At 43.1% G+C, this 24,875-nt stretch overlaps 1 protein-coding gene across 1 annotated transcript in view; it reads right to left on the bottom strand.

The window, feature by feature from the left end:
- The window catches only part of LOC147583400 (cytosolic 10-formyltetrahydrofolate dehydrogenase-like), a 65,413-nt gene that overhangs the window by 14,712 nt on the left and 25,826 nt on the right, over positions 1–24,875 (bottom strand). The window contains 5 exon segments of the mRNA XM_086682258.1: positions 5,229–5,337; positions 5,703–5,808; positions 8,917–8,974; positions 9,551–9,753; positions 10,130–10,306. Of these exon segments, the coding sequence (XP_086538384.1) occupies positions 5,229–5,337; positions 5,703–5,808; positions 8,917–8,974; positions 9,551–9,753; positions 10,130–10,306 (653 nt within the window).

A 24,875-nucleotide genomic window follows, 5' to 3' on the forward strand; every position in this document is an offset into this window, starting at 1 on the left:
ATATGTTGATATCCTCAGAATGTGACTTTATTTGGGAATAGGGCTGTTGCAGATGTAATTAGTTAAAATGACATCATTAGAGTTGGCCTTAACCCAGTAATGGATTTATTAGGTCAATGGTGTCCTTTGACACAATTTGAGAGGTATCTGGGTGGCTCAGTTGGTTGAGCATCTGACTCTTGCTTACCGCTCAGGCCATTATCTCATGGTTTGTGGGTTTGAGCCCCACATTGGGCTCTGCACTGACAGTGTGGAGCCTGCTTGGGATTCTCTCTCTCCCTCTGTCTTTGCCCCTCCCCTTCTGGCTCTCTCTCTCTCTCTTATTATTCTTCTCTCCAAACAAATAAATAAACCTTAAAAAAAGTGGGAGGGGACTTGAATACAGACACACATAGAGACAAAGCACCATGTCAAGATCAAGGCAGAAATCAGTGATGCTTCTAAAGCTAGGAAAAGGCAAGGAAGGATTGTCTCTAGAGCCATTAGAGGGAGCATTGCCTTAATGACACCTTCATCTATGATTTCTAGTCTCCTTGATCAGTATGATTCTGTTGCTTAAGCTATCTAGTTTGTGGTACTTTGTTATGGCAGCACTAGCAAACAAATACCAAGGGACATATTCTCTGACCATGACATAATAAAACTAGAAACACAGGAACAGAATTTAAGAAGAAAACAATTGGATTTTTTTTAAGTCTTACTGGGTCAGCAAAGATATCAAAACTATAATTGTATGTTATTTAAGAATAATACAAATATGAACACAATAAATTCAAAAGGCATGAGGTTGGAGTCACTGCTGAGACTAGTATGAGGAGCCCTGTTGGCAATTCCCAGGGAAATAACCATAACTGGTGAAAATGATTTATAAAAAAAACAACCATATACAATCTCTGAAAATTTTCATAAACTCCCATTTAAGCAAATGAAGAAACATTTATTCAAGTAAATCTACCAAATCTCAGTAAGAACAATGAGAGTCTATGGTACTTGAGCCATGAACAATTCTCTCCATCCAGGTGGTAGAAACTCCACCCCAGACAGGTGTGGTCAGGAAGGCAGGGTACCTCTCCTCCTGCTCCCAGTCCAGGGATATGACATCTCATCAGGAGGGGCAGGCCATCACCATTTTTCATCTTCTCCAACTCTGTGTTTTAATTTTTTTAAGACATTTTTTAAAATTTAGTTTTGTGAGGCACAGAGAGACAGAGCATGAGCAGGGGAGGGGAAGAGAGATAGTGAGACACAGAACATGAAACAGGCTCCAGACTCCCAGCTCTGAGCTGTCAGCGCAGAGCCCGATGTGGGGCTTGAACCCACAGACCACAAGATCATGACCTGAACGGAAGTTGGATGCTTTACTGACTGAGCCACCCAGGTGCCCCCAACTCTGTGTTTCAGAGGCTAAATTCCTGATGAGTATGGCTTCCACCTAGTCCCCACTCATAAAGTGAAGGCTCTAACCCAGGTGTGGCAGGCTGAGACTACTGGGACCTCATCTGCTTAGCCCCAGCTCCCTCATAGGACCCATCACCTGTGCCAGAGGTTCAGAGATTTGGGGTAGGGGAAGATTTCTGTAAGAACAGAGAGCTCCCAAAAGGCACTGACTTTATTTGAAACTGTGTAGTGAAGTTCAATTTTAAGGGCATTCTCAAAAACAACAGAGATCTTGGGGATGAACATTTAAGAGAAGGCTGATAGCTGTATGACAGCATTAAGGTAAACCACAGGTCAGTTAGTTTACCAGAGAGAACCAGGGAAGAGCCCTCTGGGTAGAAACAAACCTCAAAGGCTGACCACAAAAACTACCCTGGCAAAGGAGTCCAAATTTAATTAGGTCCTATCATAGAGCAATTGATGCCCCAGAGCATTGTTGAAAACAATAGAGCAACCAGATTGCAGTCAGCTGAGCTGAACTGCTGAGTATTACACCAAAAAGGCAAATAGCAACAGAGAGACCAGGAAAACAGAGAGTCATAGAGAGCCCTGCTAAAACTGCTATCATCCCATGCTCAGGGCTATGTCCCTGATGAGTGACATCACTGGGTTCACACCACAGGGAAAATAGACTTCACTCAAATAGCCTAGCCAAGTCACTGAAGACATAAACAAGGAAAAAACGAAAATGAATGTTGCAAAGGGAAAAAAGAGGATCAGTACCCAGCACTGGTACAATATATTACCTAAATTGTTCAGCTTTTAACAAAGCTATGATGCATGCAAAGAAATAGGAAAGTATAACCCATCACAGGAAAGAAAAAATAAGCAGACAATATAAGCTGAGTGGGGCCAGATGTCATACTCAACAGACAAAGATGCCAAGCAGCCATTATATATATGTTAAAAGAACTAAAGGAAACCATGCATAAAGACCACACTTGTCTCGTCAAGTAGACAATATCAATAACAAAACTTTTTAAGAACCAGGTAGAAATTCTGGAACTAAAAAGTACAGTAACTGAAATAAAAAAAAATCAGTAGAGTGGCTCAACAGTAGGTTTGAATGGCAGAAGAGTGAACTTTAAGATAGACATTATGCAATCTAAAAACCAGAAAAATTAATTTTTTAATGAAAAGTGCCTCAGAAAGGAGTGGGTTACCATCAAACACACCAATATATGCATAATGAGAGTTCCAGAAAGAGAGGAAAACTGAAAGTAGCAGAGAAAAATGTTAGAATAAATAATGGCTGAAAACATCCCAAATTTGATGAAAAACATTAGTCTAAAAATCCACAAAGCTCAATGAATTTCATGTAAAATAACCATAAGGAGGTCCACTCTCAAACACGTCTTAGTAAAAATGGTGAAAAACAAATACAAAATAAAATTTTGGAAGCAGCAAGAGAAAAATGATTAATCATATATAAAGGAACCCCAATAAGATTAACAGAAACATTTTAATGTTCATCAGAAACAATAGAGGCCAGAAGGTAGTGGGATGATACATTCCAAACTTTGAAAGAACAAAACTGTCAAACCAAGAATCTCGTATTTAGCAAAGTTATCTTTCAGAAAATAAAAGCAAAACATAAGGCATTTCCATATAAACAAAAGCTTAGATAATTTGTTGCTAGCAGACCCACCTTATGAGCAATACTGAGGGAAGTTCTTCAAGCTGAAAGCAAGTGACTCAGACAGTAATCCATCAGAGAGCACCAGGAAAGGTAATTATATAATTATAAAAGACAGCTTAAATGCATATTTTCTTTCTTTTATTAACTGATTTAAAAAGAAAATGTATAAAAACAATGTGTATATAATTGTATTGTTGGGTTTACAACATATATAAATGAAATATATTTGACAATAATAGCAGAAAGGAGGTAGGCGGGAGCAAAACTGAAATGGAGTAAAGAAGTGATACCCGAGTAACTCAACAACAGGAACAAATGAAAAGAACCAGAAATGTAAATAAGATTAATACAGCAAGCTATGTAATTATATATTTGCTCCCCTTTCTCTTTAACTTCTCTCATATAAAATTATATATGAGAGAATTAAAATTATAATTCTCTCTATATAAAATTCTATAAAGTTATAGCAGTGTACTATTGGGTTTGTAACATATAAAAATGTGATGTGTGCACAAAAATATGTGATATAACACCACAGAGGTGATAGAGCTATGGAGGAGTAGTATTTATGTATTTCCCTGGAATTAAATTAGAATAAATATGGAGTATTTTCTGATAAATTAAGAAGCGTATGGTAAATTTTAGAGAAACCACTGGTAAAATAACGAAAAATTCTATTTTGAAAAAATCATTAAAATAATTAAAATGTTACACTAGAAAATATTAACTAATGTAAAGAAGGCCATAAAAGAGAAATAGAAACAAAAGACAGGAGACACAGAAAGCAAAAAGTAAAATGGCATACATCAATCCACTATATCAATAATCACTGTACATGTGAATGGATTAAACAATCCAGTCAGAAAGTCAGCGACTGTCATACTGGATCAAAACAAGATCCATATATATGCTGTCCAAGGAGACTTCAGATATAAATACGTTGTAAGTAAAGGGATGAAAAAAATACATCATGCAGACAAAAACCATATGAAAGCTAGAGTAGTTGTGCTAAAACAGATGAAGCAAACTTTAAGGCAAAAACTATTATGGAAGGGGCACCTGGGTGGCTCAGTAGATTGAGCATCCGACTTCAGCTTGGGTCACGATCTCATGGTTGACGAGTTCAAGCCCTGAGTTGGGCTCTGTGGTGACAGCTCAGAGCCTGGAGTCTGTTTAGGATTCTGTGTCTCCTCTCTCTCTGCCCTTCCCCCACACATGCTCTGTCTCTCTCTGTCCCAGAAATAAATAAACATTAAAAAAATTAAAAAAAAACTATTACGGAAATAAATAGGGGCATTTATAATAATGAAAATATTAATAAAAAGGTATGAGGTTTCACCAAGGTTTTCTTTAAATGCTTTCCTTTAAATGACAAAAAAATATAAATGAATTAAACTTTCAACTCAAAAGGTTACCAAAAAAGCACACAGGAGAACACAGAAAGAAATAAAAATGACAAAAGCAGAAAAAATAAGAAGGAATAGCAATGGGATGGGTAAGAAATTCGAGAGCTCTTTGTTTTGTTTTTTTTTTTTGAGGGGTGTACAGGAACAAACAAGAACTTTTCACAAATTTAGCCAATTTGAAAAGAGAAAGAAAAAGTGAAAAGTATAAGGGGATATTATAAAAATCAAAGGGAGAATCAAAAAAGGAATTAATTATGAGAAATTATTAATACAACTCTATGCCAATATATATTAAATGTGTGAAAGAAGGGACATTTCCAATAAACCAGACCACTAAACACAGAAGAAATTAAATAAGCAATTCATGTAATACCTCCCTAAATGCTCTAAGCCTAGAATGTTCTACAGATAAAATCTCTTAAATATAATCATTCCCAAGTTATGTAAAGTTATTCCAGTGCATGTATACACACACACACACACACACACACACACACACACACACACACACAAATGGACAACATTTGGGGAAACATTTGAAAGCTAGAACCCTTTCAGGTCTGGGTCTCTCCCACCATGGAAGAGGGCCATCTCCCCACCAGGCTGGCCACCCCCACTGGATCGCTGGGCCCCTGATCACTCTGCTCCACTAGAGCACATCATGCAGCAAGCCCTGTTCTGACCAAGTGCATCTCTGACTTCCTGGATCCCCGGAGCCTCCAGATACCTCTGTCCATATCCCTTACCAGATCCAGGGAGGATGTTGACCATGCCCTTGGGAATGCCAGCCTTCAAGGCCAGCTCTGCAAACTTCAAGGCTGTGAGTGGAGTCACCCAGGGAGGCAGAGAAGAAGACTGGGTCAGGAAGGATTGGGAAGTGGGGCTCTGCCTTCCCCTCCCAGCAGCTGAGGTAGCAAGCAGGGAGAAGCAGTCATGCCAGGAGGACCCTCCAGGGTAAGCCCCATCATAGTGGGTAGTGCCAACCCACCCAGCTTCCCCATAGCTCCAGTGGAAAGCGGTGAGTAAGGCCCACTACCTCCTATATCTTCCAGTGCCTTCTCCTGGCAAGCTCCAGCCTTGTGGCCAGGCCTGGATCCTTCTTGAATGTTCATACATTCTACGCTCAGGGAGTGTAGTCCTGGATGCGCAAAGGGCCCAACAAGCCACGTGTCTTCTCCTCTACAGCCAATAGGCCCCTTCTGGAACACACCCAGGCCCACCTGGGCAGGCTTGATCACCTCTGTGTTCCCAGCAGCCATGCAGGCAGCCGTCCTCCAGGAGAGCATTATCAGGGGGGAGTTCCAGGGCATGATGATACCACAGACCCTATCGTACAAAAGAAGTGGGTCTTCATCTCTCCAGTCAGTCTGGGTGCCAGACTGCACCTGCTTCCTCTCTCCCAAGCTTGACACCCATTCCACTCCAGGTGTTGTGATATGGTGCCCAAGGTCCCGCTGAGAGAGCTCACCCTTGCCTTTCCAGTCCCTGATGGAGCAGTATGTCCAGGGTGGTAGTAGTCCCTTTTCCTGGCAAGGCACAATGACAGGGAACATGGTATCTCATCAGAGTTGTGAGACCTGTCTAAGGACAGTCCAGTAGGGCATGACACCAGGCAGTTTGGGAGTTGACAGCAGGCAGGGCCTGGGAGAAAGCCAGGGATCACCCAGGTGGGCTGAGAGAGTATGGTAGAGGGTTGGGATCAATGGGTGGGCCAGGAGGAAGTTAGTGAGGGTCCTCTTGGGTGTGAGACCAGGGGGCAGTCCCATGGAGAGAAGGAAGCAGTCATCTTGGGGAGGCTTAACAAGGCTTGTCTGCTTTGCATTAAGAGGTAGTACCCAGTGTCAGTGTGCCCCTTGGTCCTAGAGAAATCCTCTGGCTGAGCAGTGTCTCCATCAAAAGGAAGCCCCCCATGGTCCTGCAGAGCCTAATGATGACACATGTAGTCCCAGCAGGCATGAGGCCCTGCTTTCCCCCTGACTCCTGTAAAACACAGGGCACTGTCTTCGTCCATGTCAGACAATTAATGAGCCGGTCCACACAGAGCCGCTCAGACTACCTAACTTGTTTTCTTCATCATATTAATGATCATCATCGCCACAGAATGTTTCTCAAAAAGAGGACTTCTTAGCTGAACCTAGGCAGGGGAAAAGCATGTGTAAAGGCTGAGGGCAGGACAATCTGGGGGCCAGCACACCATCCTAGGAACAACAGAGTGCACCCAAGGGTTTGGAGAGCCACTCCCCACCCCCATGTACACCCAGAAGACCCAGCAGACCCAGCAGGATGAGAATGCAGAGGGAGCACTATGAATGTTCACAGGAAGTGGGTGAGGTCATCAGGGTTGTGGGGGCTCCAAAGGAGAAAAGACATCGGGAAGTCCCACTGTCATGGCTGAACTGTACTTCTCAAAGTCCACAGTTGAAATCCTAAATCCAGAACATCCTTATTTGGAAATTGAGCCATCCCAGATATAATTAGTTAAGATGAGGTCATACTGCAATGGGGTGGGTGCGTAACCCAATATCACAGATGTCCTTATAAAAACAGAGCCATGTGAAGAGACAGACATGCAGAGGGAAGACACCATGTGAACATGAGGTCAGAGATCGGGGAACACCCAAGATTGCCTGTGAACCACCAGAAGCTGGGGGAGACGCCTGGAGCAGATTCTCCCTCATACCCTTAGAAGAAACCCACACTCTGACACCTGAATCTGGAACTTCCAGCTCCAGAATGCTGAGGCAACAAATACGTGCTGCTTGAGTCTCTTAGTTTCAGTACTTTGTTGTGGCAGCTCTAGCAGATGCATAAACTCACCCATATAGGGACAACTTCCCCAGTCCCCCAACTACCTGGGATGCTCCACATCAGTGTCCTCAGTCTGATGGGGACAGACTCACTGGGAAGCATCTGGAAGATCTGTGACTTTATAGATTCCTGTGACTGGCAGCCAGGTGAGCCCTGGTCCCCTTGCCCTGCCCATCTCAAGGCCTGCACCTAAAGAAGGGGCTTCAAGCACGCGGGCTATGCAGGGCTCTCACTCTAAACACTGACACCTTGGCAGGGTAGCTCTTTGTTGTGGGGGCCTGTCCTGGGGCACCGCCTCCATATTGTGTCCTCTGAGGGGAAGGTTGGGTGGGAGCCCCTGCCCTGGAGTCAGTGCTATGTGCTCCCCCAAGACTCCCCCTCTCTGGGGGCTACAGGACAGGGTTTTCCTGCACCCATAGCCCACTGTCCTGACAGGGGTCACCCTCACCAGCAGGCCTGTCCTTCAGGACCTAGTGTGTTCATCTGTACTCATTTATGTTGATGCAAATGACATCTGAACACATTCTCCTTCTGACACACCCACACATTCCCAAGGAAGCTGAGTGCCCTTGACCACCATCCACAGGGATGTGTTGTCCCTGCTGGGAGATCACGGAAGCCCCACATTGTAAGGGGCACAGGGTAGGTGGGAATGCCTGATGGGTGCTGACCATACTGGGGCACTGTTGCACTTAAGATGATTTTAGAGGGCATTCCTCAGTGTGCTTCCCTCACACAAGTTTCTCCTGGAGCTGTTCTATGTGGTCCCCATAGCTCTGTCTCATGCCTTTGCACAGCCACACTCCATGCCCTGGTTAGGAGGCTGCAGAACTCAGCATGGGTTGTGCGGGGTTTTGCTGTCAAGGCCCCAGAACAGCTGCTGTGAGTATTCTTGGGCTTGTATCCTTATGCATCTGTGTCAGTGAGCCACCATAGTTGTGCATGTGATGAGGTACATTTGGGGACTGAACAGTCACTGCCATGTTGCCTTTCCCTAAGGTGGACCCTCGCCTCCCTCTGCCACAGGCAGTGTGGGGGGATTCTCTCTCCTTAGGCTTTTGGACCATCTGATGGTGAGGCAAGACCACTCACTTCTGGGTTTAACATCATTTCCCCAATTCCTAGTCTTTTCTATGTTGATTGGATAGATGTCTGTCTCCTGTTGAGCACTGGTTCCTATCCTTTGTCTATTTCTCTATTATTTTTACCCTGCTCCTTGGTTCTGTGTAGTTCTTAATTTGTATGCATCTTGATTATTATACTCTTTTCAGATAAAATTTTTCAGATGTACCCTTTGTTTACCACTATGACCCTGACTGATACAGGGCAATTGTGGCAATTAAGTAAAATTGTACTTATAAGGTCATTGAAACAGTCTTTTGCCCAGAACAGTTACTTTAGACATGAAAGCTGTTTTAGTTGCTAGAATGTAAGTCCCCCAAGGACAGGCATTGCCATCAGTTTTTGATCATTGTTTTATATATAGTAACTGAAATGTATGGCATGTAATAATTGATGAATAAATAGAGTTCAATAGATACGTAAAAAGGGGATAAGCGCTCACACTACGTATTGCACGAAAAGTGCCCAGTGTGTGGTGAGTCTTTGCCCGGAGCTGTGACTCACCCAATAGGCTCCTTCCTGGTCAAGGTTAGGTTGTAGTTTGGCCTGGCCTGGTGGAGCCCTGGAAGAAGCAAGGGGAGTCACTGGTAGGGGGCTCCATTGTTTCCTTCCCCCTTCCCCCTGGGCAGCCAGATTATGCTTGGGGCTCAAAAATGAACAGGGTCTTTTCTGCATCCTGCAACCCCTATGACCGACACAGGTAGGAGACCCAAATCGACCAGATAATGTATTACAGGGGCATCTGAGGACTTCAGATACAGGCAGAGCAGGCAGCCATCAGGGACAAGGTGTGCCTCCTGCACTGAGTCTGGCGGATTCTTCAGACATGAAACTGGTCCTGGTACATGTAAGACCTCTGGCTTTGACACTGGGGCAGAGAAGAGAGGAGGTGGGGGGCCAAGTTGTCTCTGGAGGCTGTGCTAGCCCAGGAGGCCCCAGTGGGGGCCAGCTCCAGCCAACAGTGATGCAACAACAGAAGGAGGAGCAGAAGGTAGGCCTGCCATCACACCTGCACCTCTCAGCCCCTTGGAGAAGATAGGAGGTATGGAGCCTGTTTCTGGCAGAGACCTCAATGAACCTGTTGGTGATGAGTATCTCTGTGGAAGGGTTGATCCCTCCCTGTCTCTAGTGGGCAAACCTCTGAAAATGGCTCCCAAGGTCACATCCCGATCCCCGGGATCCAGGAGGTGGTGAACTACCCCTTCTGCAAAGATGCAGAATGGCACAGTTGACTGTAGGATAGGGAGAGGATGCAGATGGACCCAGCATGACTTCAGGAGTCCCCATAAAGACAGAGTTTTCTCCAGTTTAAGAGAATCAGATGGAAGAGGGACGCCAAGCCTGAGAAAGGCAAGGGGATGGGAGAGTGGTAAGGGTCAGAGTGAGGCCTGCAGTAGCCTCAGTCAGCAGCCAGCAAGGACCTGGACCTTCAATTCTGCAATAATAGGAGCTGAGTTCTGCCAACATCTGAATAGGCCTGCAGGCAAGGTCTCCCCAGGGCTCCAGATAAAGCCCAGTATGGCTACATCTTGACACTGACCTTGTGAAATCCTGGCGTGGAACCCAGTCAAGGCTGCCTGAACTTCCCATTTGCAGAAATGTGAGCTGATTGGTTGTTTTAAACCAATAAACTGGGGTCATTTGTTATGCAGTGTGTAGGCTAACACACTGTCCTAGAGTTTCCTGCTGAGCCCAGCCGGCCTATGTGAGCTCTCACTTGGTGGGCAAGAGCCTCAGCCCCACTTGAATTTTGTCACACCAGCCAGCAAAGTAGAGGAAGGTCTGGATGGACATGCCCATGTGGGTCTTCAGGGCCAGTGTGTAGATAGCAACTGCATCTAGAGCCTCGATGGTATCCAGCTCTTCCTGGTGCTGTTCCACGAGGTCTGCCAACCTGGCCAAGGGGTGGGGGAGGGGAGGGAGATGGGCTCAGGTCGGGACCAGCCTTGCCTATTCTTTCAGGGCCCTTTTTCAATGAACAAGGGGCTCTTCCCTGCACAGCCAGCTCTGTCACACTCAGATGTACTGACCTCAGTTTCCTGATCTGTGAGATGGGACAGTAAAGTTTACTTTGCTGGATGGGTATGAGGATGATGCCCTTCTGTTCCTCTCCCCTCTCCTCTCTTTTCCTTTCTTCCTTCCTAAAATATGGATAGGTTAACTACTTTATAATAACACACATGATTCTGCAAAGCAGTCCCTCTGCCTCTGTAATAAGGAGGTTGCCATCCAATAAGGCCACCCTCTCTGTCTCTGGACAGCTTTGACCAGGGGAAAGCATGTTAGCTTCAAGCACCAGATGTTCTAGTGGAGTGTGCCCCCAAAGATGGCATCTGTGGGGATGGAGAGGGGGGATGATGGGATAAATTCAAAGTAAGGTTTGTCTACACAGCCCTCCTTAAGTGTGAGCTCTCTGACATCCAATTGCCCTCCTGTGATTTTGGCGGGTGTGCTTCTGTGGGCAGCCTGGGAATTAGGACTGTTCCCCCTTCTCTGATATAAAGAAGCCCAAAGAGCAGGCTGATCAGGGGATCAGGTGCCCAGAGGAAGGTGGAGGCCACAGATCCAGAGCGTCTCTCAAACCTGTACATGGGGGAGCTCTGGCCCAGAGAGAAGTCTGGGATGAAAGACTGCTGACCAGCTCCTCTCTGCATTCAGCTATGGCCTGGCCTAAACACCCCAGGTACACACTCACACTCTCTGGGAAGCCAACCCTAATTTCTGTCCACTCTACACTAATAACATATCCCTCCAGTGTCCTGATAGCATCCTCTACCTTTCTTCAAACCTTGCATGACTGTTACAGATATTCACTTAGTTGAGTATTCCAGTACTATTTGCCTCTCCCTGAGGCCTGGGACAGGATTTGGTCTCCTGCTCCCTACTGGACCTCCTGCACCCACTGGGCACACAGTCAGCATGTAGCATAAGGCTTGTGAGTGAAACTGTGGGCCTAACAGACACAAACAATCTAGTGGCATAGCCACATGGTTACTTCAGACAGTGACACATCCAGGTAATTTTCTAGTTAAGAACAGCAAAGGTGTAAATCAGTTTTTGAGAAGCATTATAGACCAAATAATGAAACACCATGTTGTGGCATTTCAAAGACTAGGGTTCTATCAACTAGAAAAAGAGATGTGTCACAGGTATAAATCTATATTATAAGTAATCCAAAGATGGTCTCTGTGTATTGGCCCCTAGGTTGTTCATGTCTTCACTGCAGGGTGAGACCTGTCAGCTTAAAAGCTTGCTGGATACATATTTATGTATCCAATTATTAAAGAAAAAAATTTTTTACGTTTATTTATTTCTGAGAGACAGAGAGAGACAGCGTGAGCAGGGGAGGAGCAGAGAGAGAGGGAGACACAGAATCAGAAACAGGCTCCAGGCTCCAAGCTGTCAGCACAGAGCCTGATGTGGGGCTTGAACCCATGAACCATGAGATCATGATGTGAGGTGAAGTCGGACGCTTTAACCAACTGAACCACCCAGGCACCCCATATGTATCCAATTATTTTAAACATAGCCCAAACAAGCAGACTTTTAGCTATTTAGAGTCTTCTTGCTTTGCATCCCCGGGAACCCCACTTGACAGCTATTATCATTGGAGACATGGACTATGCAGTTATAGCTGCTGCCTTCCCAGCTCTCTGACCCAAAGATCCCTGCTCTGCTGCTGAGCAACATTGTCAGGACACAGGACCCCCAACTCTGACCCCCCAACCTCCAAGAGTTCCTTTGAACCCCTCCCATTCTGAGTAGGGACCCTCACTAGAGTCTCTGGAGGGTCTCCCACTAAGAGGGTGTCACCCCCTGAAGGCTGTTGTGTTTCAACTCCTCATAGTCCTATCTTTTCCCTCTATCAGCCCCAAGTCCTTCCAATTCTGCCAGACAATGTCACCTGCATGTGATGTGGCCATGTCATAAAACTCTATCACCTGAGCACACCATTTGTGAGGCTCAGGGAGGAGAACTGAGTGGGATTGTTCATTGTCAACTTTGTTGAGGTGTACCTCTGCCTCCAGCATTCTGTCCTCAGAAAGCACCAGTGGGGAAGGCAGTGAAGCAACCACCATCATCCCAGAGGTCCTCAGACAGCCATGAGGAAGGGCAAGTGTGGGGTGCCACACAGGCTCAGCCTCAAGCCCAGCAGCCTGAGCCACCACCAGATTCTTGTCTTGTTTGTCTGAACAAAACGTGACAGCTTCCTACAGACTCTGCCACCAGCTCTTGTTGGTCCCACTCCGGCAGCTCAGGACACTGGCTCTCTAGGTTCCTTAGAGGCTCTATCTTGTCCCTCAGTCGTTCTTGGGTACTGTCTAGTGACTTTCTGTAACACTCTTTTCTAGATCTTTCTTCCCAGCTTCTCCCACAATTACATAATGTCTGAACCCTATAATGTATTCTGTATTCCATAATATGTATCCATGGTGGTCCTATTTTCCTCATTGAACCAGGGGCTGCTCCCTCCCGAGACAGCAATGGGCAAACCTCCACCATGGGGACTGGGAGGTTGCCAGAGGCAGGACAGGGTTGCTAGAAGCTCTTAGGCCTGGCCTTGCGATATCTGTCCAAGCATTCTGGGTGTCTACTTAGAGCTGTTCAGGCACCCAACCATTCACTATCAAGTTGCTAGGGGTGTTATTATGACACATACCTCTAGATGGCGGCAGAGCACCTCAAGGGAAACTATTGAGTCAGCAAACCTCTACCTCTGGAGTCCCTGCTTCAGGGCCAGAAGGCTCCTTTCAGCATCACCAGCCTGGGCTTGCATGTTTCAGTTTTGCTTAATCTGGGGTCACTAGGTTACTAGGCAATGGCTTCCTAAAATTGATAGGCTCTTCAAGGGGTCTTGAAACTAACTTGAGTTAGAGCAGGCTGGGTGCAACCTTGCCTGCTCCAACTCATACCATCTCTATTCCATTTTGAAACTAGACAGGCCCCTCTGGTTTCCTGTGCTGGAGGCTGTCCTGGTGTTTCTGGCCTCTGAATAGGAAAGAAAATGACATTCTGACTGCAAGGCCAAGATGGAGCCTCTCTCCCACCAGATGACAAGTACATTTGGACCACATCATGACCAGCCTCTATGCCTGACAGCTTCCCCAGGACCCAGAGCATAAAAGTCAGGTTCCTGAAACTGGCTTGTTCACTAGGCTTTTTGACACTGCATAGTTCATCTGCTCAGCACCCTCCCTTCTGAAAACATCACATCACTTCCTTGGGGGGCAACTGCTCCTCCCCCACTGGGACCACCTGGTTCTAGGAGAGTAGTATCTCTCCTCCAGGCCTCACTCCCACCCCATGGTCATAAGCTGGAGCAACACTAAGTCTTTCCCTGATACTTCTTTTTTTTTTTCTTCTACAATGTTATTTTATTTTATTTTTTTCAGTATATGGAATTTATTGTCAAATTGGTTTCCATACAACACCCAGTGCTCATCCCAAGAGGTGCCCTCCTCAATACCCATCACCCACCCTCCCCTCCCTCCCACCCCCCATCAACCCTCAGTTTGTTCTCAGTTTTTAAGAGTCTCTTATGTTTTGGCTCTCTCCCACTCTAACCTCTTTTTTTTTTCCTTCCCCTCCCCCATGGGTTTCTGTTAAGTTTCTCAGGATCCACATAAGAGTGAAACCATATGGTATCTGTCTTTCTCTGTATGGCTTATTTCACTTAGCATCACACTCTCCAGTTCCATTCACGTTGCTACAAAGAGCCATATTTCGTTCTTTCTCATTGCCATGTAGTAGTCCATTGTGTATATAAACCACAATGTCTTTATCTATTCATCAGTTGATGGACATTTAGGCTCTTTCCATAATTTGGCTATTGTTGAGAGTGCTGCTATAAACATTGGGGTACAAGTGCCCCTATGCATCAGTACTCCTGTATCCCTTGGGTAAATTCCTAGCAGTGCTATTGCTGGGTCATAGGGTAGGTCTATTTTTAATTTTCTGAGGAACCTCCACACTGTTTTCCAGAGTGGCTGCACCAGTTTGCATTCCCACCAACAGTGCAAGAGGGTTCCCGTTTCTCCACATCCTCGCCAGCATCTATAGTCTCCTGATTTGTTCATTTTGGCCTTATTAAGAAAGGGTGCTGGATTTTGTCAAAGGCCTTTTCTGCATCGACTGACAGGATCATATGGTTCTTATCTTTCCTTTTATTAATGTGATATATCACGTTGATTGATTTGCGAATGTTGAACCAGCCCTGCGTCCCAGGAATGAATCCCACTTGATCATGGTGAATAATTCTTTTTATATGCTGCTGAATTCGATTTGCTAGTATCTTATTGAGCATTTTTGCATCCATATTCATCAGGGATATTGGCCTGTAGTTCTCTTTTTTTACTGGGTCTCTGTCTGGTGTAGGAATCAAAGTAATACTGGCTTCATAGAATGAGTCTGGAAGTTTTCCTTCCCTTTCTATTTCTTGGAATAGCTTGAGAAGGATAGGTATTATCTCTGCTTTAAACGTCTGGTAGAACTCCCCTGGGAAGCCATCTGGTCCTGGACTCTTATTTGTTGGGAGATTTTTGATAACCGATTCAATTTCTTCGCTGGTTATGGGTCTGTTCAAGCTTTCTATTTCCTCCTGATTGAGTTTTGGAAGAGTGTGGGTGTTTAGGAATTTGTCCATTTCTTCCAGGTTGTCCAATTTGTTGGCATATAATTTTTCATAGTATTCCCTGATAATTGTTTGTATCTCTGAGGGATTGGTTGTAATAATTCCATTTTCATTCATGATTTTATCTATTTGGGTCATCTCCCTTTTCTTTTTGAGAAGCCTGGCTAGAGGTTTGTCAATTTTGTTTATTTTTTCAAAAAACCAACTCTTGGTTTCGTTGATCTGCTCTACAGTTTTTTTAGATTCTATATTGTTTATTTCTGCTCTGATCTTTATTATTTCTCTTCTTCTGCTGGGTTTAGGCTGCCTTTGCTGTTCTGCTTCTATTTCCTTTAGGTGTGCTGTTAGATTTTGTATTTGGGATTTTTCTTGTTTCTTGAGATAGGCCTGGATTGCAATGTATTTTCCTCTGAGGACTGCCTTCACTGCATCCCAAAGCATTTGGATTGTTGTATTTTCATTTTCATTTGTTTCCATATATTTTTTGATTTCTTCTCTAATTGCCTGGTTGACCCACTCATTCTTTAGTAGGGTGTTCTTTAACGTCCATGCTTTTGGATGTTTTCCAGACTTTTTCCTGTGGTTGATTTCAAGCTTCATGGCATTGTGGTCTGAAAGTATGCATGGTATCATTTCAATTCTTGTATACTTATGAAGGGCTGTTTTGTGACCTAGTATATGATCTATCTTGGAGAATGTTCCATGCACTCGAGAAGAAAGTATATTCTGTTGCTTTGGGATGCAGAGTTCTAAATATATCTGTCAAGTCCATCTGATCCAATGTCTCATTCAGGGCCCTTGTTTCTTTATTGACCGTGTGTCTAGATGATCTATCCATTTCTGTAAGTGGGGTGTTAAAGTCCCCTGCAATTACCACATTCTTGTCAATAAGGTTGCTTATGCTTATGAGTAATTGTTTTATATATTTGGGGGCTCCGGTATTCGGCGCATAGACATTTATAATTGTTAGCTCTTCCTGATGGATAGATCCTGTAATTATTATATAATTCCCTTCTTCATCTCTTGTTACATCCTTTAATTTAAAGTCTAGTTTGTCTGATATAAGTATGGCTACTCCAGCTTTCTTTTGGCTTCCAGTAGCATGATAAATAGTTCTCCATCCCCTCACTCTCAATCTAAAGGTGTCCTCAGGTCTAAAATGAGTCTCTTGTAGACAGCAAATAGATGGGTCTCGTTTTTTTATCCATTCTGATACCCTATGTCTTTTGGTTGGTGCAGTTAGTCCATTTACATTCAGTGTTATTATAGAAAGATACGGGTTTAGAGTCATTGTGATGTCTGTATGTTTTATGCTTGTAGCGATGTCTCTGGTACTTTTCTCACAAGATTCCCCTTAGGATCTCTTGTAGGGCTGGTTTAGTGGTGACAAATTCCTTCAGTTTTTGTTTGTTTGGGAAGACCTTTATCTCTCCTTCTATTCTAAATGACAGACCTGCTGGATAAAGGATTCTCAGCTGCATATTTTTTCTGTTCATCACATTGAAGATCTCGTGCCAATCCTTTCTGGCCTGCCAAGTTTCAAAAGAGAGATCAGTCACGAGTCTTATAGGTCTCCCTTTATATGTGAGGGCACGTTTATCCCTTGCTGCTTTCAGAATTTTCTCTTTATCCTTGTATTTTGCCAGTTTGACTACGATATGTCGTGCAGAAGATCGATTCAAGTTACGTCTGAAGGGAGTTCTCTGTGCCTCTTGGATTTCAATGCCTTTTTCCTTCCCCAGTTCAGGGAAGTTCTCAGCTATTATTTCTTCAAGTACCCCTTCAGCACCTTTCCCTCTCTCTTCCTCCTCTGGGATACCAATTATGCATAGATTATTTCTTTTTAGTGTATCACTTAGTTCTCTAATTTTCCCCTCATACTCCTGGATTTTTTTATCTTTTTCTCAGCTTCCTCTTTTTCCATAATTTTATCTTCTAGTTCACCTATTCTCTCCTCTGCCTCTTCAATCCGAGCCGTGGTCATTTCCATTTTATTTTGCATCTCGTTTAAAGCGGTTTTCAGCTCCTCCTGACTGTTCCTTAGTCCCTTGATCTCTGTAGCAAGAGATTCTCTGCTGTCCTCTATACTGTTTTCAAGCCCAGCAATTAATTTTATGACTAATTTTTCTAAATTCACTCTCTGTTATATTATTTAAATCCTTTTTGATCAGTTCATTAGCTGTTGCTATTTCCTGGAGATTCTTTTGAGGGGAATTCTTCTGTTTGGTCATTTTGGATAGTCCCTGGAGTGGTGAGGACCTGCAGGGCACTTCCCCTGTGCTGTGGTGTATAACTGGAGCTGGTGGGCGGGGCCACAGTCAGACCTGATGTCTGCCCCCAGCCCACTGCTGGGGCCACAGTCAGACTGGTGTGTGCCTTCTCTTCCCCTCTCCTAGGGGCGGGATTCACTGTGGGGTGGCTGTGGCCTGTCTGGGCTACTTGCACACTGCCAGGCTTGTGGTGCTGGGGATCTGGCGTATTAGCTGGGGTGGGTAGGCAAGGTGCATGGGGGCAGGAGGGGCAGGCTTAGCTTGCTTCTCCTTAGGTGATCCACTTCAGGAGGGGCCCTGTGGCAGCAGGAGGGAGTCAGACCCGCTGCCGGCAGGGTGGCTCTGCAGAAGCGCAGCGTTGGGTGTTTGCACAGAGCGAGCAAGTTCCCTGGCAGGAACTGGTTCCCTTTGGGATTTTGGCTGGGGGATGGGCGAGGGAGATGGCGCTGGCGAGCGCCTTTGTTCCCCGCCAAACTGAGCTCTATCATCCCAGGTCTCAGCAACTCTCCCCGCCTTTGTCCTCCAGCCTTCCCATTTTCTGAGCTGTTAACTTATGACCTCCCAGATGCTAAATCCCGCTTGCTGTCAGAACACACTCGGTCTGGCCCCTCCACTTTTGCAAGCCAGACTCAGGGGCTCTGTTTGGCCGGTGGGCCTCCCCTCCACCCCGGCTCCCTCCCGCCAGTCCGTGGAGTGTGCACCGCCTCGCCGCCCTTCCTACCCTATTCCGTGGGCCTCTTGTCTGTGCTTGGCTCCAGGGACTCCATTCTGCTAATCCTCTGGCGGTTTTCTGGGTTATTTAGGCAGGTGTAGGTGGAATCTAAGTGATCAGCAGGACATGCAGTGAGCCCAGCGTCCTCCTATGCAGCCATCTTCCTGAGTGCTGCCCTTTTAAAAACCAAGTCACTGTTCTCTCGCTTACTGGTGGTACCAGACCTTTGTCATTGGTTTCAATACCATTGTCTGGTTCAACTTATTCCAGTTATCAGAGCAGAGATGCTAAATACCTTATTAGTCCCTTCGTGTTACTCTATTGAAAACACTTAACACAGTGAAAAGTGTGAGGCAAAATCTTAAATGGGAATCTGCTCTTCTATCTGATAGGCTTTGAACAAGTTATTTATTCCCTTTGATGATCAGTTTTCAAGGCTTAAAGTAAGTCAGGACACATTTAATAAGTCTTCAAGTAGGGTTTCAAGAATAAATATTGTCAAAATGTCAATACTACCCAAAGCTATCTACACATTCAATGCAATCCCAATCCAAATTGCACCAGCATTCTTCTCGAAACTAGAACAAGCAATCCTAAAATTCATATGGAACCACAAAAGGCCCCGAATAGCCAAAGTAATTTTGAAGAAGAAGACCAAAGCAGGAGGCATCACAATCCCAGACGTTAGCCTCTACTACAAAGCTGTCATCATCAAGACAGCATGGTATTGGCACAAAAACAGACACATAGACCAATGGAATAGAATAGAAACCCCAGAACTAGACCCACAAACGTATGGCCAACTCATCTTTGACAAAGCAGGAAAGAACATCCAATGGAAAAAAGACAGTCTCTTTAACAAATGGTGCTGGGAGAACTGGACAGCAACATGCAGAAGGTTGAAACTAGACCACTTTCTCACACCATTCACAAAAATAAACTCAAAATGGATAAAGGACCTGAATGTGAGACAGGAAACCATCAAAATCTTAGAGGAGAAAGCAGGAAAAGACCTCTCTGACCTCAGCCGTAGCAATCTCTTACTCGACACATCCCCAAAGGCAAGGGAATTAAAAGCAAAAGTGAATTACTGGGACCTTATGAAGATAAAAAGCTTCTGCACAACAAAGGAAACAACCAACAAAACTAAAAGGCAACCAACGGAATGGGAAAAGATATTTGCAAATGACATATCGGACAAAGGGCTAGTATCCAAAATCTATAAAGAGCTCACCAAACTCCACACCCGAAAAACAAATAACCCAGTGAAGAAATGGGCAGAAAACATGAATAGACACTTCTCTAAAGAAGACATCCCGATGGCCAACAGGCACATGAAAAGATGTGCAGCGTCGCTCCTTATCAGGGAAATACAAATCAAAACCACACTCAGATATCACCTCACGCCAGTCAGAGTGGCCAAAATGAACAAATCAGGAGACTATAGATGCTGGAGAGGATGTGGAGAAACGGGAACCCTCTTGCACTGTTGGTGGGAATGCAAATGGGTGCAGCCGCTCTGGAAAGCAGTGTGGAGGTTCCTCAGAAAATTAAAAATAGACCTACCCTATGACCCAGCAATAGCACTGCTAGGAATTTATCCAAGGGACACAGGAGTACTGATGCATAGGGGCACTTGTACCCCAATGTTCATAGCAGCACTCTCAACAATAGCCAAATTATGGAAAGAGCCTAAATGTCCATCAACTGATGAATGGATAAAGAAATTGTGGTTTATATACACAATGGAGTACTACGTGGCAATGAGAAAAAATGAAATATGGCCTTTTGTAGCAACGTGGATGGAACTGGAGAGTGTGATGCTAAGTGAAATAAGCCATACAGAGAAAGACAGATACCATATGGTTTCACTCTTATGTGGATCCTGAGAAACTTAACAGGAGCCCATGGGGGAGGGGAAGGAAAAAAAAAAAAAGAGGTTAGAGTGGGAGAGAGCCAAAGCATAAGAGACTGTTGAGAACTGAGAACAAACTAAGGGTTGATGGGGGGGTGGGAGGGAGGAGAGGGTGGGTGATGGGTATTGAGGAGGGCACCTTTTGGGATGAGCACTGGGTGTTGTATGGAAACCAATTTGACAATAAATTTCATATATAAATAAAAAAAAATTCCTGTTCTATCTGACCCCAAAGTTCATGATTTTTGCTGGAATTTCTCCCTGAGTCCTGAACTGGCTTAAAGGTAAATGTCATTTTCTCTCTGTATTTAAATTACATTGAGATATGTGCTTGCAGTGAAGGTGTTGTTTTAACTTTCTGGGATACAACAGTGCATGAAGAGATGGGGGCCTTGTTGAAATGGGGCATATAAATGCTGGGAAGGGAGGAAGACCAGAGAATAAGAAAATCAATATGTGGCATTTCTAGGATTAGGAAGTGCTATGGAAAAAATAAAGGACAGTAATGGGTTAAACATTGATGGTGGGAAAGTGCTCTGTAGTCCAAAGACTCTTTAGTGAGGTGCCTTTTTAACAGGGATAAGAATAAAATGAGGGATGACAGCAACCATCTGGCAGAGAAGGTTTCCAGGCAGAGCATGTGCAAAGGCCCTACAGCTGAACTATGGCTATCAGGTTTGAGGAACTGAAATGAGGCCAGCAGAGTTGAAGCAGATTGTCAAAAGTGGAGAGTGATAAGTGGTGAGGTCAGAATTACTCTTGCCAGAGATTATTCAGACTGTATAGGTCTGAATGTTAAGGATTTTGGATTTAGTTCAAATGAGCTGGGAAGTCATTGGAGAATCTGATGAGAGGAGTTACATGATCTGGCTTAATTTTCATGGTTTGACTGCGGCTGATGAGAAGAAAACAGATTGTGAAGGGGACAAGAACAAAAACTTAGAAGACTAGTACATTAGTGTGGTACTTCAGGTGAGCTTATTTTCTTCCACTCATTTCCAGATCACCATTCTTTCACTTTGTAATTCAACCAAATCTCACACTGCTCATTTCCTCTGATGCCTCCAACCCCTAAATATTGGGTACTTTATCAAATATAAAGACGTATTATAAAGTCTGAAAATTAATGGAGTGTATCACTGATGTAAACTTTTACATCTGGACCAATGCCATGTTAATTGCTCTAGCCACATTGGTCTCCTGGCTGATCCACAGGCAGATCCACATGTATACAAAAATAACAAATGACCAAGGTAGCATCACATGTTAGTGGAGAGAAGATTGACATATCGATAAATAATCCAAGACCATTACTTGGATTATTGGGGGGGAAATGATCCCTACCTTACATCATTCATAAAAATAAATACCAAGTAATTTAAAGAACATAAAAGAATAATTTCCAACAAAATTGGAAAATTTTTAGAAAAATATTGAAGCATATCTTTAAGATTTCAGGGTAGGAAAAGATCTGCTTAAATAAGATGCCCAAAGTTATAAACCATGAAGGAAAAAATAAATAAATTTTGCTCCTCCTCCTTCTACCACACTTCATTCTTTCAAACCTTATCTGTTAAATTAGTAAAGAGAGGTACTTGTCCTCATTCTGGAACATGGCAGATTTATCCATTGTACACAGAAACTGTACCAGTGAAATGTCTAGTCCTGGGACCTTATGCTCATTGTCAATACATATAACAATTCAGACTGCCTTTTATTAAGGAAAAGGAAATGTTTCCCAATGGTCTGGCAAATCACTGAAGCATAGAACTAAATGCAGGCTGTACACCTGACACTTAAAACACTTTCAATTTTATCTATAAAATGTAGATGATAATCTACTTTCCACCAACTTGATAAAAATTAGAATCAAATTAGATTATGTAAGGTTAAATACTTTTAAATCTTTCAAGCATAATAAAAATACCAATTTTATTAACATTAAGTCAGATATAGTCTAACAAAGTAACGACTGAGGGCAAACACTAGGAAAATGGCAATTTTTAAAACTCACTTCTACATAGATGTTTTGGTTAGTTTAGAGGAAAATGGGAAATCCTGATTGATCAAATGAATTGTTTTTCTGCTGCATTTCATTCAACTACAGTAGACTTGGGAATTTAGTATCTTGACAGATATGTAATCTCTCTGTAAAATGTAACCACAATGATTATTCACATTAAGCCTTAGATTTTACAGAAAAATGGAAAACATAGGAGAGGTTTGTTAAAACCTTAGACTCCTAGGAATAAGAATTTTTCTGAACTGTATTTTCTTTTTTTTCCCCTACGGTATTCAAACTGCTTTGGAGGGGATATTGTTCTGTGCGTTTGAGTGAGATAAATCACTCATGTAAGCAGATGATCCCAGAATGCAGTTAGATGAATGACCACAAAGTATCAGGGGAGAAAATATATTGATAAAAGAAAAAAATGTATATATATAATTAAGGAAAATATGTAACTGCCTATACACACACACACACACACACACACACACACACACACATACACACACATACCACATGTGTATATGTATCTGGTCTCTATGTCTGGACAAACCAGCCAACACTATAAAGAGCTGAGACATTTACTAACATGTACATTTAGTAAGATTACCAAAACATACTCCACTTTTGTTGATCTCACTGATATATTTTAGATAGAATTGTCATGTGTGCTTGAATGATAATGTAGACATGAGAAAGTCAGAAAAGGAAGAAACCAGGACATGCAGAAAAGGGCCACTGAACTACTTGTGGGTTGCAACAAACCTGGGTTGTAATATACTCAGGGCATATTAAACTCAAGTTTCTGAGTCACTTCCATTGCCATCTAGGTAGATCCATTCTTGTGTGATGGTACCAGCAATAGTATGGGGTCACTGATGGTATTGTCCTGTGACCCTGAGTACCAACTGGTACAAATTTCTCTAAGTAGTAAGATGTATCAAGGATAATAATTTTTGATTCCAGGGAGAAAAGTTTGGTGTGGTTGTTGTCAGATACTGCTTTACCCCTTCATCTTTATTAGTAGTTCCCTAGTCTTGTTCAGAGAGAAAATGTGCAGAAAAAGACTTACCTGCCACAAAACCCTTGTATTCTGACCAATGAGATGGAAATCACCTGAAGAATAAGCTATGCAATTTTTCATGTTAGAAAGGAAGACTTGGCAGGCTGCTCTTTGCCTTTCACCTTTTACTTGTCTCTCTCTGTGGAGGCTTAGGTGGAGGAGCAGAGAGCTAGAAGGAAGCTGGGTCATGGACCACTTTCTCACGCACCTGCCCCATCCCTACACTCTATCTCCAGATTTCAACTGATGTGAGAACAAATAAAAACACCTATTTGATTAAGCTACAAGAGTTGAATTATGGCTACATGCAACTGAACACAATCCTATGTGAGGCAGCAGCCAGTGGGTCAGTATAAGTGTTTCTCATTATCTTATAGTGTGGCACTCCTACCAGTGGAGATAATTTTGGCTAATATTAAGTTACATGTTAGACAAGTATTTTCTAGTTATCATTTAGTCTTGATTACTCCAAGGAGGAAAGTCTCAGTTCACTGTCAGTGTGTCTTAAATAGCTCTCTAAAACTTGTTTTCTCCCTTGTAACAAACTCAGGTGTACTTCAGCCTAAGAGCCTTTGTTAAGCATCATTATCCAGCTAAAATTTAATAACATTGTTCTGTTTCCATTAAGTTTGGCTTATAGTCACCTTCTCATTATGGCACAGGGTTATCATGAATTTCCATTCATGAAAATGACATAAAGTACCCTTGCAAAACAAATTCAAATAAAAATATGAATTGATTTCAAAATATTAAGTAAATACAAACAGAAGTGATACAGGAGGGGAAATTTTTGGAAAAAAAGGAAGAGCAATAGTATATAAATGGTTATAGTTTGGTAAATTGAGTCCTCGATATATTCAAATCTGGTACTAGGCCCACAGGAATAGTTACAGGCTCACTAACAAATTGGGGCCATATTTTCTTTGCCAGTTTAAGCCAGCCTTGACAGAATTTGGCCCGTTGGTCAAATATCCTCAGGACTGAAAGCTAATCAAATTAGGAAAAACTGTATGCAAAATGTCTTCACATCCTGCTTCACTTGTAAATATAAACAGGATGCTTGGGCCTATGATGCATTCATCTACACTCAGTTACCAAAATCTCAATCCAAATTTCATCCTTTTCACCCTAAAAAATATTCTAGAATATTTTCTGTACAGATGATCAATGAATATTTATATAATTTCAGTTATTGCAGAAAAGCGTAGCTATTTGGAAATACTCTGTTGAGCTAAACTTGCAGCTTCATCACCTCAGATCATTTCCTCAATAACCTGAAATTTATTAAAACTTGATAATGAATGCTGAATGTCAACATTCTTGGTGCCTCTCTATTCATTTGTGCGCAGCAGAAAGTTTGGCTGCTCATAAGTATTATGTGCTGTTGCAAGTTCCCTTGTTTGAGAAATTGCAGGTTTCAGTGTTTGGGCATAATCTTCTGGAAGACAAATCAGAGCAAAGGTCAAATTGTGTAGGAAAATTCAAATCCAAAGCTCTGCTATTGTGGAAAGGGAAAGCTCGGAATTATGAATAACAGATTCTTTGATTTTAGAGTTTTTCCAGATGTCCTCTCTATTCATTGCAATGTCCAAATAATGATGACAGTGAATTTCATCATAGAGGCCTTGAAAATCCTGGAAATTTGTCAGTGATTACAATATATACTTTTGTTAATTTTATTACAAAGGTAATTTGTTCTTATATAAACTATGTGCTTCTTCCTCTTGGTAATCCTAGCCAGTCCACCTTAAAAATAAGTATATAGACATGCACAGTCAAGTTACAGGCATGGAGTGATCATGGATTGTTATATAAGGAAAAAGTATAAGAAAATAATTCAGAAATCATGGGAACAATGTTAAAA

Source organism: Puma concolor, chromosome A2 (genome assembly GCF_028749965.1).
Source record: "Puma concolor isolate L17-30 chromosome A2, mPumCon1.1.hap2, whole genome shotgun sequence".
NCBI lineage: Eukaryota > Metazoa > Chordata > Mammalia > Carnivora > Felidae > Puma > Puma concolor.